Below are 16,663 nucleotides of genomic sequence, written 5' to 3'. Positions count from 1 at the left end.
AATTATTAGGACTTTTCCGGTAAATAAACTCTGGAACTTTTCTGGAGATGAGGTTTAAATATCAGCCTCATGTTTAAAACACTTAAAGATTCTAAAGAAATAAACCGAGGAACCAGAAGAAGAACAGAGCTAATCAATCAGTCCACAGATCAATAACGGCTTCATATGTCCGAAATACTGCCGATTTCTGTAAAATTTGTTTTGTTGTTCAGCAGATTAAGTTTTTCACGTGATTCTGAACAGTCGGTCCGACTCAGTCGGTTCTGTGGACCTCAGAGTTTTATTGATTACCTTTGTGCTGATCGATCGTTTTGTCTCAAACCAGCTTGTAAACAACTGAAAACAGCAAAGAAAATTAAGTTTCCATTATTTGTTGTCAAAGCAGACGTGAAGGAAGACTCCTCACTGCTGAGCTGCTCCTCTGAACCCTGACCCTCTGCCTTCTGACTCCGCCCACCTCCTTGTTATTTCAGAAGCCCCGCCCATGGACCACTAACTGACCAATGAGATGAGATGTGGGCAGAGTTCTGGGTTAAACAAGCTGTTAATGAACAAACACCTCCCCCTGGTGGCCAAACACAGAAACTGCAGCAGATCCGTATCAATCACTGATCCGATTCATTTATTGATCTTCAGGGACTTGAATAATCAAAGTCACACAGAGACCTCATAAAGGTTTTACAGAACCGGGTCTACAGGGCAGGTGTTACACTTTAACATCCCTCCCTTACCTGGCCACCTTCAGCTAACAGCGTGGTGCTGGGGGCTCCCAGCCATCCCAGTCAGAACCGTACACTGAGGCTCACCCAACTCCCAGCAGGTCGGGTTGTTCTGTGCAGTTTGGGCCGAGTCTCAGAAACATTCAGGCCATCTGTAGTGCTGCAGAGAGGAAGGAGCTCCAAACCTCATCTCCTCATTTACTGTTTGATGGTCACATGACCTCACTGCCATAATCCGGCTGCCTGCTTCATTCTTCAGACACAAGCAGCTACAAATGCAGGGATGCTAACACCTTTAGGGATGCTAACACCTTCAGGGATGCTAACACTTTTAGGGATGCTAACACCTTTAGGGATGCTAACACTTTTAGGGATGCTAACACCTTTAGGGATGCTAACACCTTTAGGGATGCTAACACTTTTAGGGATGCTAACACTTTTAGGGATGCTAATACCTTTAGGGATAATAACACCTTTAGGGATGCTAACACCTTTAGGGATGCTAACACCTTTAGGGATGCTAACACTTTTAGGGATAATAACACCTTTAGGGATGCTAACACCTTTAGGGATGCTAACACCTTTCCATCATTACAGCGCAGGTCCCAGCTGAGAGTTCAGCCACCAGACTTAACTCCAACAGAACTTCAGACCCAGATCAGATCGGTTTGGATGCTTTAGGCTGAAAGGCGCCAGATGGACACAGTTTAACACCGGGTTCTCCTCCTGGACCGGGTCACGACCAGGACTTCCAGCTCGGGAGGAAACCAACCCGTCACTTTGGGCCGGTCGGCCTCCTCAGCAGCTCAAACAGAGACACAGACAGTGCTGGTGTTCAAATGAAACTTTATTAATCAAACAGGAACACTCGGGAAAGTTCAGGAACACTCGGGAAAGTTCAGGAACACTCGGGAATGTTCAGGAACACTCGGGAATGTTCAGGAACACTCGGGAAAACACTCGGGAATGTTCAGGAACACTCGGGAACACTTGGGAATGTTCAGGAACACTCGGGAAAACACTCGGGAATGTTCAGGAACACTCGGGAATGTTCAGGAACACTCGGGAAAACACTCGGGAATGTTCAGGAACACTCGGGAATGTTCAGGAACACTCTGGAAAATACTCGGGAATGTTCAGGTGCGGCTGCACACGGTGCAGACACACCTGTCGGCAGCTTCCCACCTTCTGATTCAAAAGGTCACTTCCTGTGTAGATCCGTGAGGATCCGCTGGGACAGTTTACAGGAGCGGGTCGGACTATGACCCGCCAGAGGGGGCGGGGCTACAGCTCAGCTAACAGAGCAAGGCACAGGGTGAACCGACACAGACACACCGAGGTCACGCTGAGTCAGCACAGATAACAGGCTGAGGGGGCGTGGCTTGTTGTGGTGGGGGGGGTCTTTGAGCCGGGCGTTTATGTGGGCGGAGCTTGGTAGTTGGTTGGTTGTCAGAGTTCAGGAATGTTTTGGTCGTTTCAGGATAGGATGAGAACATGACAGCCTGCCGATGTTGGCGCTCCTCCAGCATCGCCGTCGCTGTCGTGGCCCCGCCCCCTGCTGATGACATCACTCTACATGCCCATCCGGATGCTCTGGATGATCTGGAAGATGGCTGCAGGTAACAGACACACGAACAGGTGAGTCACACAGTCAGGACATCAGGTGGCGTTTCCATCCGACTGTCTGGCGACGCGTCGCCACATTTCTAAACGGTTAAGATCTGAAACGCTGCTGCCGCCACACGTGACCATCAGGATCAAACAGCTCTGGGCTCTCAGGTCCCATCTGAGCGCGCTCAGACACCTGAGAGCCCAGGTGTCCTCATGTTGGGGGTCGTGAGGTCAAGCCCCGCCCCCTGCTGACATCAGCATGTGGGCGGGGCCACTGAGGATGAAAACGTTTTTATAAAGGAGGAAAAAACTATTTTTATTCAATTTAAATGAAATAATGAATTATCTGAAGTTTCATGCAAATCTCCAACAAACTGATCAATAAGTTATCAATAACTGATCATTAATGGAGGAAACAGGAAGACTCACCTGAGCCACAGACAACAAAGATGAAGAGGGCCAGCAGCCAGGGTCCCACACCTTTATCATCTGTGAGGGTCCTCTGAAACACAGGTATTGATCACACTCTGATCAATAAACCGGCCCAGCTGTAATTCCTCTGATCACTTTATGATGGTTCCCTCTTAGTTTACTTTATCAATACCTGTTCCTTGCTGTCTGATCTCTGATTGACAACAAATCAGTTCTGTTATTGATCTGTTATTGATGACCAGCCGGCTCTGACTCAGAATTGATTAACAGATGTCATCATTGATTATATTTTATTGGACACCAACAGTTTGATATTAAATATAAAACACTGAATCCATGAGCTCATTATCCTGATCACATATTGATCAGTAATCACAGCACCCTCAGATGTATTGATCCATCAGTGAACTCAGAACTGATCAACCTCTTTGATCGCAGACATTAACCGTCCGAGACCTCCGGGCTGGGGTCTGACCTCGGTCCAGCCTGAGCCCTGTTCTGACTCGGTTCGGGCGGCTGGACTCGGGTCCCATGTCGTTGTTAAACTCACCGTTGACTTGGCGACGTTCCCCCGCTGCGTGATGTTCTTGCTGTGCTTCTCGTTCGCCATGCGGATCCTCTGTTTGGCCACCATCTTGTCTTCTTCTTCTTGGTCTTCTTTACTTGTTGTTTATTCACTTTAATTTGTTTTCAAGCGGTTTATTTAGTCGTCGCGCGCTCCGTGCTCCGCTGCCTCTCGGACTGGGACGAGTTATCGTTTGTCTACGTACTCAAAAAGCTGGAGCTCCGCCCCCATCACTATGGCCACGCCCCTCGAGGACATTAACATCCGCGCGAAGCTACTGACTACCAAAGCAAGACTTCCGGTTTGCTCCTTCAATGTTAAATATGTTGGCTGCCGTTAGAAATATACATTTAATTTAATTTAATTTAATTTATTTAAATAACAGAGAAGTGATTCATGTTGTCAGAAGAATTCTGTTGGACACATTTCCTCCTCCAGGTCAACTTCATGTCAGAACATCTTCTGAATCAGGTCTTTGATTATCCTGAGAAGATGTTTAGTGTTGTTTCTCCCTGGTTCTGGTTCTGATGGAGGTTTCTTCCTGGTTCTGGTTCTGATGGAGGTTTCTTCCTGGTTCTGATGGAGGTTTCTCCCTGGTTCTGGTTCTGATGGAGGTTTCTCCCTGGTTCTGGTTCTCTGTATGAATTGGACTAATTTGGAAGAATTGGGTTCATTTGGGGGCTGCACGGTGGTTAGCAACGTCTCACAGAGGGTTCCTGGTTCTAATCCCAGCTGGTTCTTTCTGTGTGGAGTCAGCATGTTCTCCTGTGTATGTGTGGGTTCTCCGGGTTCTCTCTGGTTCTCCGGTTCTCCGGGTTCTCTCCGGTTCTCCGGGTTCTCTCTGGTTCTCCAGTTCTCCGGGTTCTCCGGGTTCTCCGGGTTCTCTCCGGGTTCTCTCCGGGTTCTCTGGGTTCTCGCTTGTCTCTGCGTGGCCCTGTGATGGACAGGCGACCCTGGACCACCACACCACCTCGCAGTGGGTGTAGAAAATGGATGAATGAAGATCTCTTTTAACATTTAAAATGTTTTTAGTCTGCTCACTCTCATTTAAAAATATCTGATGGTCTACGAGACAGAAAATTGATTTTGAAAAAGAAGCTAAACGTTAAAGTTAAATGTTGTTCTTTTGGTCAATACTTTGACTTCTTTAAAGTAACAAATCTTTGTTTTCTTGTTTTTATAAATGTTTTTGCAGTAAAGAGCTCTGACTTTTCAAATCAAAACTGTCTGGTTTCACCACTCTTATCACGACTCCTCAGAAACTCGTCATGTCTCCAGAACCCCGAGGGTTTGAGCTCCAATCACAGAGAACTGTGTCACATTTGATGTGAATATCAGGCGTTTACTCCACCCCTCGGACCAGGTGAGGTGTCTATATGAAGCAAGTCAATCTGATCATTTATGTAAATATGATTTATGTTAGATAATCCCTAACACTTAATCCGATTATACTCAGCTAATGCTGCAGAACCTTGTTTTGTGTCACTAACTGATCAATGATCCCTTTTCACTGTGATGAACCTGAAAATGAGTTTTCAATTAAGTGAATGTTTGATTTTTAAAGATAATTGTTTCCCTCAAAGCTCACGTTTATTGTCAGACACAAGTTATTATTTTTCAGTTTATTTTACAGTTGTTTTAGTGTGTCAAAAAGCTTAAACACAGTAATATTTTTTTCTTTCTAATTTGTGTCTTTTGTTTCAAAGTGAAGTGAACGTTTCACTTCACTATTTTATATATATTTGAAGTTTTGATCAGTTTAAATGTTTATTTATGTTAAAATCATTACGTTACTTTTTTATTTAGTTATTTTTATTATTTTTTATATAAACATACGTTTGTCTGGACTGTAAACATCGGCCATTGGATATCTCTCAGAGTTCTGTTAGTCATTAACCTGACATTCATGTCCTCAGACCTTGTTTTATTTCAAATAAACACACTGCTGTATGAGGCTGAGTCAGTACCTCACAGACAGTTTGACAGGGCAGGTACATTTGCAGATGAGTCTTTTTCTTTAAAACGGAAGTTGGAGTCTCCTCTGTGTGTTCCCGACAACTTGACCCAGCTTTAACTTTAACGCAACTATTCATAATTATAAAAACACTACTTTTTTGTTTTATTAAACACAGTTCAAGTTATTTTTGTTAAAATTGATGAAGTTTATGTTCGAGTCTTTAATCAAACGGCTACATCCGTTTTTAAGCAAACAGTTTGAAGCTGGTCATCGTTTGTATGCTGATGTGGCACAGAGCGGGCCGCCTCCTCCGCGGGATGTGACGTACTTCCGCCAAACTGCGTTCCTCTTCCGGCACACGACACATAAACATGGCGCCTCCCATCCCGTTGCTAGCAGGTGGGTAATTCCAGTTTTTACTAAACTCTTCTGTTGTTTTGTATGTTTATTTTTTCTACTTGTTTACACGGAAAAGTTAGAAAGTTACACTCTGAAATCACACCGACCCCAATAATCCTCCGCTCATCGGGGCACTAAATATACAGCCAAACCCCGTTTTTAAGCTTATTAAGCTTATTCTGATTTAAATTACTTAGGAGGCATGTTTGTATAGACTTTCTTGAAATCTTTAGACTTGTGGGTTTATTCGGCATAGCCTAAATACACATACATTTGTTCTCTAAAACAGATAATGTGGTTGAAGTTTGCTGTTATAGTATGAGCGACAGTCCCGGGATAAACGCTCCTGCTAATACAAACAAAAATTTCACACGGATGTTGGCTGATAATGACAGTATATGTGAGCCGAAGTGTAAAGTAAATCTCTTCAGCCAGAATTTGCAGTACATTTTATTCCGCGTGACAAACTCATCATCTGATAAACATGGATTCATTAAATTAGTCGTTTTCTTAACGGCATTCTCAACTGAAAGCGAATTCCTCTCAGCGCCAGTCTTCTGTGACGCGTCGTTTAAATTGAGGCGATTTTGTCGATTGTTTTTGCTTCGAGCAGCAGAAATTTCGTGGGGGGTTAGATTAGGCTATGTTGTTTATGTGTGGATGAGTTATTTAACAACGCACACCTACAGTGAATTTAACATGGATTTTATTTAGGATTTGCTGAAGTCACCATGGCCTCAGAGAGGTGCACTTTGATTAAAAACTCTACCATCAGACTCCAGGTTGGATGTTTGACCAAAGCTCAGTAAAATCTATTGGCGTTCTTAACTTTGAAGCACCGTCCTTTTGAACTCAAAGACGATGTTTTAAAAGCTTCATGTGAGCAGCGTCATCTCAAACAAACTTCATCCAGTTAGCTCAGTGTCAGCTCCAGAGTCCCACAGCATAATGGTTCCACCGCCGTGTTTCACAGTGTTGCTGGACCTCACCTGTTCTCTGTCTCAGTGGCTCACTGAGGTTTCCCCTGGTCCTGGTGTTCGGCTGCAGACTTCGGCTTGTTGGTTTTGCGGTGTGTGGAGCGGTGGTCGGGGGGATTCTCGGTTCCGACCCTCTTCCTGAGCGCGCTCAGTCAGTTCGGATAGTTTTAGTCTGCTTCAGATTGGACTCTGACTCGCTGCCTTAGCTGTCCTCCTGCTGTGTTTCAGTGCGTGGATCAGAAGGGACGTCCCTGCTGTGCACCCCCCCCCAGTGTGAGCAACCCTCCCCCCTCCAGAGGTAACTCAGCTGCAGCTCACACTGTACACAAACACACAAACACACCAACACAGGAGCATTCTGCTGTGTGTGTTCCAGGGATGCTCGGCCCAGCAGGTGCGTCACCTTCAGCAGAGACGGGACGCTGTTCGCATGGTGCAACGGACACAGGTTCGTCTCTCATTCACCGCTTCCTACCAACAGCTTTGATTGACAGACTCGTGGCTGTCTGACCATCTGTTTGTCCTTCAGTGTCTCGGTGGTGAGATCCAAAGATGGCTCTGTGGTGTCCACCCTGGACCTCCCAAAGACCGCCCTGCTGGAGTTGTCTCCTCTCAACAACATCCTGGTCACCTGGCAGCCATACACCAGTAAGAGCCGCTGGTCTGGGAGGAGTAAGGGGAGCCCGGGGGGGCGGCAGACGAGTCTGATATGGTTATCCTGTCGTTACAGAGACTCAGGACAGTCCTCAGGGGGAACCCAACCTGCAGCTGTGGGAGGCACTGAGCGGCCATCTGATCAAAGCTCTGTACCAGAAGAAGGTCGACTCCTGGTCAGTCCATCACAACCCACCGATACACTTTGCTTGATTGGTGATCAACTTTAACATGTGACGGTCTGCAGGTGTCCCAGCTGGTCTGAAGATGAGAAGATCTGTGTGAGAAGCGTCAACAATGAGCTGCATTTCTACGAGAACAATGACTTCAGTAAGAATCGCTTCCTTGTTCGGTGTTAAATCGGTTCAAAGCAGAAGAACAGGTGGAGCAGAGCAGAGTGTGAGTTAAGGTGTTCCTGAGCCTTTAGGACTCATTCAGACAGCTGCTGCAGACCCAGGAGTCTCTTTGTAAGCAGCATCAGGGACTGGATCTGATTCAGACCACTCCGCCGGGTTCTGGAGCGTCTGTAGGGGTTTGTTACCTGGGGGTAGGGTTGTTGGTGGCTTAGGGTTAGGTTCCTTCATCCAGGTGGATATTTCTGAGAGGTAGGAATGGTACAGTTTGATATCATCTGTGCAGCAGTGACATGAGAAGCAATGAGGCGACCGGACCCAAGGAGGTGGTTTAAAGTGTAAAGAGTCCCGGTACAGAGCCCTGTGGAACACCTGCAGAGGTAGAACTTTGTCCTTTATGACACTTTTGAAGAACAGTTCAAACAACAGTTTGTTGTGTCTGATTTCCATCAGAGAGCACAGAGAGTCTGAGATTTACCATCAGAGAGCACAGAGAGTCTGAGATTTACCATCAAAGGCTGCAACAAGATGAGCTGAGTGACTGATGGGGATAATGGAGGGTGGCCTGCTTTTCTAATAACCTCACAATGGGGACGGCCTTCTAAGTAAACCTGCTATTTTAAATTACCAGACCTGTAACACCATAATTTTCTGCCCTCACATGAGGTCAAACGTTTCACTGTAACCTGGTAAAGACGGCGTGCTCCGATGGAAAGGTTTTCCACGTGATTCTCTCAGCTCCAGTAGGAACAGAAGCAGAGTTGGAAGATATTTTCTATTAAAACTGTAAGAGCGGCGTCAGACATCTGGGACTCTCAGTCTGAAGCTTTGTCTCATGCCTGCTGTGGGTTTTTCCCTTTAGACTCCATCGCCAACAAGCTGCACATGCAGAAAGTCTCAGACTTCGCCTTGTCTCCTGGAGCTGCGCCCAGCAAGGTGAGGACGGGCAGGTCCGGCAGGTCCGGAAGGTCCGGCAGGTCCGGTAGGTCCTGCAGGTCCGGCAGGTCCGGTAGGTCCGGCAGGTCCGGTAGGTCCGGCAGGTCCTGCAGGTCCGGCAGGTCCGGCAGGTCCTGCAGGTCCGGCAGGTCCGGTAGGTCCGGTAGGTCCGGTAGGTCCTGCAGGTCCTGCAGGTCCGGCAGGTCCGGCAGGTCCGGCAGGTCCGGCAGATCCTGCAGGTCCTGCAGGTCCGGCAGGTCCTGCAGGTCCGGCAGGTCCGGCAGGTCCTGCAGGTCCGGCAGGTCCGGCAGGTCCGGCAGGTCCGGCAGGTCCGGCAGGTCCGGCAGGTCCGGCAGATCCTGCAGGTCCTGCAGGTCCGGCAGGTCCTGCAGGTCCGGCAGGTCCGGCAGGTCCGGCAGGTCCGGTAGGTCCCGGTCCCGCTGTCCAGACTGTTCAACTCATCTGTCCTCTTTAGGTTGCCGTCTACGTCCCCGGCACCAAGGGAGCGCCGTCATTCGTGCGGCTGTATCAGTACCCGGTTCTTGGAGGCCCGACCTCGGCGCTCGCCAACAAGAGCTTCTTCAAGGCGGATAAAGTCAGCATGCAGTGGAACAGGAAAGGTGTGAGTCCGGCTCTGTGCAGTCTGAGCAGCTCCGACAGCCTGATGGTCAGCTGTGCTTTTGTTCCTCAGCGTCCGCGGTCCTGGTCACGGCGAGCACCGAGGTGGATAAAACGGGAGCTTCGTACTACGGACAGCAGACGCTGCATTACCTGGCTGTGAGCGGAGAGACGGCCCTGGTTCAGCTGGGTGAGTGCGCAGCGTTCAGAGAGTAAATTACCTTAAGAGCAGAAGTCTGACCGCCACTTTTCATTGTGAAACAGCGAAGAACGGCCCGATCTACGACGTGGTGTGGAGCCCCAACTCCACAGAGTTCTGCGTGGTGTACGGCTTCATGCCGGCCAAAGCCACCGTCTTCAACCTCAAGTGTGACCCGGTGTTTGACTTTGGGACGGGGCCCCGAAACGCAGCCTACTACAGGTGAGAGCTCAGCAGGCCGCTCGGTGGCGGCTCACTGTCTCCATCAGGTGTCGGTTCATCCTGCATTAGCTGTTAGCTACACCTTAGCATTAGCTACACGAGCATGTGTAGCGCACCGTCAGGTGTCCAAACACCACCAACATCTATAGAACCAAAGGAGGTCCAACATCAACGTGATCAAAACACAAACTGGCTTCATTTATTAGTTCAAAGCTGCCTTCCTGCAGCCGAATATTTCAGTGCCACTACTTTAAAACTACGTCTGTGCTGCAGTATAATCTGTCTCTCCTGGTCTCAGCCCTCAGGGACACATCCTGGTCCTGGCCGGATTCGGGAACCTGCGGGGGCAGATGGAGGTGTGGGACGTGAAGAAGTACAAACAGGTGACCATCGGCAGCACAAACTCAGGCAGTCGGGTTTGGTTTGACCGACCAAGAAAATCTGAAATGGTCTTTTAAAAAGACTCAAATTAGTTTTTTGAATCCGACACATTTCCATCGATGGTTAAAAGTGAATAAGGGGGGGGGGGGGGGGGGGGGTTTAGTTTCTACTGTTTATGATTCAATGGAAGGGAGAAGTTGTAACAGGAGAAAAATCTCGAGGAAGAAAAACAACAGACATTCACACGAAGCAAATGGAGAGATGTGTTAGCATCTGTCAGCATGTGGTAGCATCTGTTAGCATGTGTTAGCATCTGTTAGCATGTGTCAGCATGTGTTAGCATGTGTTAGCATGTGGTAGCATCTGTCAGCATGTGTTAGCATGTGTCAGGATGTGGTAGCATCTGTTAGCATGTGTTACCATCTGTCAGCATGTGTCAGCATCTGTCAGCATGTGTTAGCATGTGGTAGCATCTGTCAGCATGTGGTAGCATCTGTTAGCATCTGTCAGCATCTGTCAGCATGTGTCAGGATGTGGTAGCATCTGTCAGCATGTGTTAGCATGTGTCAGGATGTGGTAGCATCTGTTAGCATGTGTTACCATCTGTCAGCATGTGTCAGCATCTGTCAGCATGTGTTAGCATGTGGTAGCATCTGTCAGCATGTGGTAGCATCTGTTAGCATCTGTCAGCATCTGTCAGCATGTGTCAGGATGTGGTAGCATCTGTCAGCATGTGGTAGCATCTGTCAGCATGTGGTAGCATCTGTTAGCATGTGTCAGCATCTGTCAGCATGTGTCAGGATGTGGTAGCATCTGTTAGCATGTGTCAGCATCTGTCAGCATGTGTCAGGATGTGGTAGCATCTGTTAGCATGTGTCAGCATCTGTTAGCATGTGTCAGCATCTGTTAGCATGTGTCAGCATCTATTCACACCTGCTCCTACACGTTGTGGGTGGAGACACTGAGTGAAGTCAAACCCTCATCATTCACCCATTAGTATGTTTTTTATAATGAGACCTCTCCTCCAGCTGATCCAAACTGAATTTCCTCCTTCTTCAACACACTTCTTTTCCTCAGGTGTCCAAACCTCAGGCTCCGGACGCCACACATTTCTCCTGGAGTCCTGATGGCGAGCACATTGTCACGGCGACCTGTTCCCCTCGTCTGCGTGTCAGTAATGGCTACAAGATTTGGCACTACACTGGGTCGGTGCTGCACAAAGTGGACGTGGCGGCCGGCTCGGAGCTGTGGGAGGTCCGATGGCAGCCCTTCCCTGACGGCAGCTTCCCAGAGAGGGGCGTCAAGTACCAGGCGGCGCCCAGCGAGCTGGGAACCACACAGGCTCCACCCACACAGGCGTACCGCCCACCTGCGCTGAGACATCTGCCGGCCACGTCCAGCTCCAAACTGGTGAGGAAGCGACCACTGATCTGACAGCGGGGGGGGGCACATAGGAGGGGGAGGGGCGCCTATGGAAGGGAGGGGCATATAAAGAAGGGGGAGGGGCATATATGGAAGGGGAGGGGCACATAAAGAAGGGGGAGGGGCATATATGGAAGGGGAGGGGCACATAGGAGGGGGAGGGGCACATATGGAAGGGGAGGGACTCTTATAGAAGGGGAGGGGCACATATGGAAGGGGAGGGGCACATATGGAAGGGGGAGGGGCACATATGGAAGGGGAGGGACTCTTATAGAAGGGGAGGGGCACATATGGAAGGGGAGGGACTCTTATAGAAGGGGAGGGGCACATATGGAAGGGGAGGGACTCTTATAGAAGGGGAGGGGCACATATGGAAGGGGAGGGACTCTTATAGAAGGGGAGGGGCACATATGGAAGGGGAGGGACTCTTATAGAAGGGGAGGGGCACATATGGAAGGGGAGGGGCACATATGGAAGGGGAGGGACTCTTATAGAAGGGGAGGGGCACATATGGAAGGGGAGGGGCACCTATGGAGGGGGAGGGGCACCTATGGAAGGGGAGGGGCACCTATGGAAGGGGAGGGGCACATAAAGAAGGTGGAGGGGCACCTATGGAAGGGGAGGGGCACCTATGGAAGGGGAGGGGCACATAAAGAAGGTGGAGGGGCATATATGGAAGGGGAGGGGCACATAGGAGGGGGAGGGACTCTTATAGAAGGGGAGGGGCACATATGGAAGGGGGAGGGACTCTTATAGAAGGGGAGGGGCATATATGGAAGGGGAGGGGCACATAGGAGGGGGAGGGACTCTTATAGAAGGGGAGGGGCACATATGGAAGGGGAGGGACTCTTATAGAAGGGGAGGGGCACATATGGAAGGGGAGGGGCACATAGGAGGGGGAGGGACTCTTATAGAAGGGGAGGGGCACATATGGAAGGGGAGGGGCACATAGGAGGGGGAGGGACTCTTATAGAAGGGGAGGGGCACATATGGAATGGGAGGGGCACATATGGAAGGGGAGGGACTCTTATAGAAGGGGAGGGGCACATATGGAAGGGGAGGGGCACATAGGAGGGGGAGGGACTCTTATAGAAGGGGAGGGGAAAACAGCAAACTGAGAACGTCTGTATTTCAGTTTCCTGTGAGTTCTGCAGCAGAAGGTTTCATGAGGTGGGGGTTGTCAGGTTATCGGGGGCATAACCTCCTGCTGTAACTGTCTGCCTGTGTCTGGCAGCACGAGGACGAGCCTCCCCAGGACCTCCGCTCAGGACTCTCAGGAGAGAAGAACGTCTCCAAGTCTGCGCTGAAGAATCAGAGGAAGCGAGAAGCAAAGAAAGCAGCCAAGCAGGTAACAGCCTGAACGGGACCAGCGTCCAACCGAGGTGTCATTACTTATGGAGCAAAGGATCCATAGCTACAGGATAGTTAGCACAGGACAGTTAGCACCTTTAACATGCTAACTGAGGCCTGTGGAGTCTGAGATGTAGCTCTGGGCTTTTTCACCTTGGGGTGACCTTTAACCTTTAGCATGCTAACTGAGGCCTGTAGAGTCTGAGATGTAGCTCTGGGCTTTTTCACCTTGGGGTGACCTTTAACCTTTAGCATGCTAACTGAGGCCTGTAGAGTCTGAGATGTAGCTCTGGGCTTTTTCACCTTGGGGTGACCTTTAACCTTTAGCATGCTAACTGAGGCCTGTAGAGTCTGAGATGTATGACCTTTAACCTTTAACATGCTAACTGAGGCCTGTAGAGTCTGAGATGTAGCTCTGGGCTTTTTCACCTTGGGGTGACCTTTAACCTTTAGCATGCTAACTGAGGCCTGTAGAGTCTGAGATGTATGACCTTTAACCTTTAACATGCTAACTGAGGCCTGTAGAGTCTGAGATGTAGCTCTGGGCTTTTTCTCCTTGGGGTGACCTTTAACCTTTAACATGCTAACTGAGGCCTGTAGAGTCTGAGATGTAGCTCTGGGCTTCTTCACCTTGGGGTGACCTTTAACCTTTAGCATGCTAACTGAGGCCTGTAGAGTCTGAGATGTAGCTCTGGGCTTTTTCACCTTGGGGTGACCTTTAACCTTTAGCATGCTAACTGAGGCCTGTAGAGTCTGAGATGTAGCTCTGGGCTTCTTCACCTTGGGGTGACCTTTAACCTTTAGCATGCTAACTGAGGCCTGTAGAGTCTGAGATGTAGCTCTGGGCTTCTTCACCTTGGGGTGACCTTTAACCTTTAGCATGCTAACTGAGGCCTGTAGAGTCTGAGATGTAGCTCTGGGCTTCTTCACCTTGGGGTGAACTTGCTGGGACGTCCACTCCTGGGAAGATTGACAGCTGTCCTGAATGTTTTCCACTTTCTTTCTCTAATCTTTCTCTCTGTAGAACGATGGACTCCAGATAGAAGAAGGTCTGACAAACGTAGCTTTTTTTATTTCTGCAGGAGAATCAACCTGGACCTGGACCTCTATCTGATCCCGCCCCCATTAGCAACAACCAATCAGAGACGAGCAGCGGAGACCCAGAGACCGATAAGAAGATCAAGAACTTAAAGAAGGTGAGGAGCAGGACGGCTGCAGGTTGAAACTCGCTGTGCTGTGATTGGCTGGAGGCTCAGTGGCGTGTGTGTGTTTCAGAAACTGAAGGCCATCGAGGAGCTGAAGGAGCAGCAGGTTTCTGGAAAAGTGCTGCAGAAGAACCAGGTGAGTTCAACTGAGAGCCGTTTCCACCAGGAATCCGTCATGCAGCAGCACACCTGTACAGCCTTTACCTGCAGGTGACGGCATCCAATAATCCGAAACTCACAGACACACTTTAGGCTTAAAAAAGACGCAGCACAGTTTAAGGAATCTGAGGTTTCCTCCTGGGAAAGAAGAGGAACGACTGTAGAAAACAGCAGAGTTCACTTAACTTAACCCTTCAAGGGGTGCAGCTACCACATGACCCCCTGTACCTGTGAGGGGGTCTCCATGGTTACTGCTGCAGGTGGGTGGTGACCTGTTTCTGTTTCTCTGCAGCTGGAGAAGGTCCAGAAGGAGGAGCAGCTGCTGAAGGAGCTGCAGGAGCTGCAGGTGGGGCAGTAGGAGGAGCCACAGGCCACGCCCACACCTGAGGGGCAGCAGAGTGGAAATGAGCTGTGAGGGGCGGGGCTTATTGTGCAGGTGGTTGGACAATTTTCTTGGTTTCTCTCCGACTGCTTCCAGCCTTTCTGCCTCCCCTGGAGGGTGTCCAGGGGCAGTCTGGGACACGCAGACAGCAGCTGAGGTGACAGGAAGTGAGGCAGATCACAGAAGAAGAAACTCTTAAAGGGACAGTGCAGCATTTTGAGGATTGAGCAAAATGTTGGACTGGCCCTTTATTTCATTGGACCTGTGTGCGTGCATGTGTGTGTGCATGTGTGCGTGCATGTGTGCTCACTGGAGCGTGTTGCTGTGCAACATCTGTTCTGTTCACAAATAAAGCCCCCCCCCCCCCCCCCCCCCCGCATCTTGTTACTGTCTGAAAGAATCTTTGTTTTTTACTGCGGCAGCAAACAGAAAATCTCCCCTCAGGGGTCCGAGCTCGGCTTGGATACGCCTGGTGGGCTTCTCACCTTATGCACCAGTGTTGGATGTGAACCATGACCACAGCTGTGTTTGGCCTTTATGGAGACCCAGCATGCACCAGATTATGTTTAAAGCTTCAGTCCTCACCTGGAGAAGCAACGGCCCCAGGAACCAGAAATTACTGGATATCCAGGCCACTCCTTCAGACCCACTCCTTCAGACCCACTCCTTCAGACCCACTCCTTCAGATCCACTCCTTCAGATCCACTCCTTCAGATCCACTCCTTCAGACCCACTCCTTCAGATCCACTCCTTCAGATCCACTCCTTCAGATCCACTCCTTCAGATCCACTCCTTCAGACCCACTCCTTCAGACCCACTCCTTCAGATCCACTCCTTCAGACCCACTCCTTCAGACCCACTCCTTCAGACCCACTCCTTCAGATCCACTCCTTCAGACCCACTCCTTCAGACCCACTCCTTCAGACCCACTCCTTCAGATTCACTCCTTCAGACCCACTCCTTCAGATCCACTCCTTCAGATCCACTCCTTCAGACCCACTCCTTCAGACCCACTCCTTCAGATTCACTCCTTCAGATCCACTCCTTCAGATCCACTCCTTCAGACCCACTCCTTCAGACCCACTCCTTCAGACCCACTCCTTCAGACCCACTCCTTCAGACCCACTCCTTCAGACCCACTCCTTCAGACCCACTCCTTCAGACCCACTCCTTCAGACCCACTCCTTCAGATCCACTCCTTCAGATCCACTCCTTCAGACCCACTCCTTCAGACCCACTCCTTCAGACCCACTCCTTCAGATCCACTCCTTCAGATCCACTCCTTCAGATCCACTCCTTCAGATTCACTCCTTCAGATCCACTCCTTCAGACCCACTCCTTCAGACCCACTCCTTCAGACCCACTCCTTCAGACCCACTCCTTCAGACCCACTCCTTCAGATCCACTCCTTCAGATCCACTCCTTCAGATCCACTCCTTCAGACCCACTCCTTCAGACCCACTCCTTCAGACCCACTCCTTCAGACCCACTCCTTCAGATCCACTCCTTCAGACCCACTCCTTCAGACCCACTCCTTCAGACCCACTCCTTCAGATTCACTCCTTCAGATTCACTCCTTCAGACCCACTCCTTCAGACCCACTCCTTCAGACCCACTCCTTCAGACCCACTCCTTCAGACCCACTCCTTCAGACCCACTCCTTCAGATCCACTCCTTCAGACCCACTCCTTCAGACCCACTCCTTCAGACCCACTCCTTCAGACCCACTCCTTCAGACCCACTCCTTCAGATCCACTCCTTCAGATCCACTCCTTCAGATCCACTCCTTCAGACCCACTCCTTCAGACCCACTCCTTCAGACCCACTCCTTCAGACCCACTCCTTCAGATCCACTCCTTCAGACCCACTCCTTCAGACCCACTCCTTCAGACCCACTCCTTCAGATTCACTCCTTCAGACCCACTCCTTCAGACCCACTCCTTCAGATCCACTCCTTCAGACCCACTCCTTCAGATCCACTCCCCACCCAACAGACTCAAAACAGCGTGTTATTCACATAAACATTTCAAGTTCTCAGATTTCTCAGTGCAGGAACGATAATAAAAGGATTTAAGGATCGCAGGATCCACACCCTGGAATATCAGAAAAATGCTCAGAAAGT

The 16,663-nt window shown here is 49.7% G+C and overlaps 2 protein-coding genes across 2 annotated transcripts; one reads left to right on the top strand and one right to left on the bottom strand.

Moving 5' to 3' along the window:
* Positions 1 to 1,548: 1,548 nt before the first annotated feature.
* serp1 (stress-associated endoplasmic reticulum protein 1) lies at positions 1,549 to 3,530 on the bottom strand. Its single transcript, XM_072391835.1, has 3 exons — positions 3,313 to 3,530; positions 2,760 to 2,832; positions 1,549 to 2,332 (listed from the first exon to the last, which is right to left on the bottom strand). Exons 1-3 carry the CDS (start codon positions 3,394 to 3,396, stop codon positions 2,292 to 2,294), a joined length of 198 nt encoding a protein of 65 aa, XP_072247936.1. The 5' UTR covers positions 3,397 to 3,530; the 3' UTR covers positions 1,549 to 2,291.
* Positions 3,531 to 5,574: 2,044 nt separating this feature from the next.
* eif2a (eukaryotic translation initiation factor 2A) lies at positions 5,575 to 14,908 on the top strand. Its single transcript, XM_072391815.1, has 16 exons — positions 5,575 to 5,683; positions 6,889 to 6,958; positions 7,037 to 7,108; positions 7,190 to 7,308; positions 7,391 to 7,490; positions 7,562 to 7,644; positions 8,530 to 8,603; positions 9,079 to 9,223; positions 9,295 to 9,411; positions 9,486 to 9,642; positions 9,941 to 10,025; positions 11,101 to 11,433; positions 12,680 to 12,793; positions 13,878 to 13,991; positions 14,071 to 14,136; positions 14,452 to 14,908. Exons 1-16 carry the CDS (start codon positions 5,656 to 5,658, stop codon positions 14,515 to 14,517), a joined length of 1,743 nt encoding a protein of 580 aa, XP_072247916.1. The 5' UTR covers positions 5,575 to 5,655; the 3' UTR covers positions 14,518 to 14,908.
* The last annotated feature ends 1,755 nt before the right edge of the window (positions 14,909 to 16,663 follow it).

This window comes from Leuresthes tenuis, unplaced genomic scaffold (genome assembly GCF_036924035.1).
Source record: "Leuresthes tenuis unplaced genomic scaffold, fLeuTen1.0.hap1 SCAF_9, whole genome shotgun sequence".
Classification (NCBI taxonomy): Eukaryota; Metazoa; Chordata; class Actinopteri; order Atheriniformes; family Atherinopsidae; genus Leuresthes; species Leuresthes tenuis.
This window is presented reverse-complemented; position numbering and strand designations above follow the sequence as displayed.

Coding starts and splice junctions, on each gene's coding strand:
- serp1 (XM_072391835.1), bottom strand. CDS start 3,396: ATGGTGGCCAAACAGAGGATCCGCATGGCGAACGAGAAGCACAGCAAG. Junction 2,833..3,312: donor GGAACGTCGCCAAGTCAACG/GTGAGTTTAACA, acceptor CCTGTGTTTCAG/AGGACCCTCACAGATGATAA. Junction 2,333..2,759: donor CTTTGTTGTCTGTGGCTCAG/GTGAGTCTTCCT, acceptor TGTTACCTGCAG/CCATCTTCCAGATCATCCAG.
- eif2a (XM_072391815.1), top strand. CDS start 5,656: ATGGCGCCTCCCATCCCGTTGCTAGCAG. Junction 7,109..7,189: donor GCATGGTGCAACGGACACAG/GTTCGTCTCTCA, acceptor TTTGTCCTTCAG/TGTCTCGGTGGTGAGATCCA. Junction 8,604..9,078: donor CTGGAGCTGCGCCCAGCAAG/GTGAGGACGGGC, acceptor TGTCCTCTTTAG/GTTGCCGTCTACGTCCCCGG.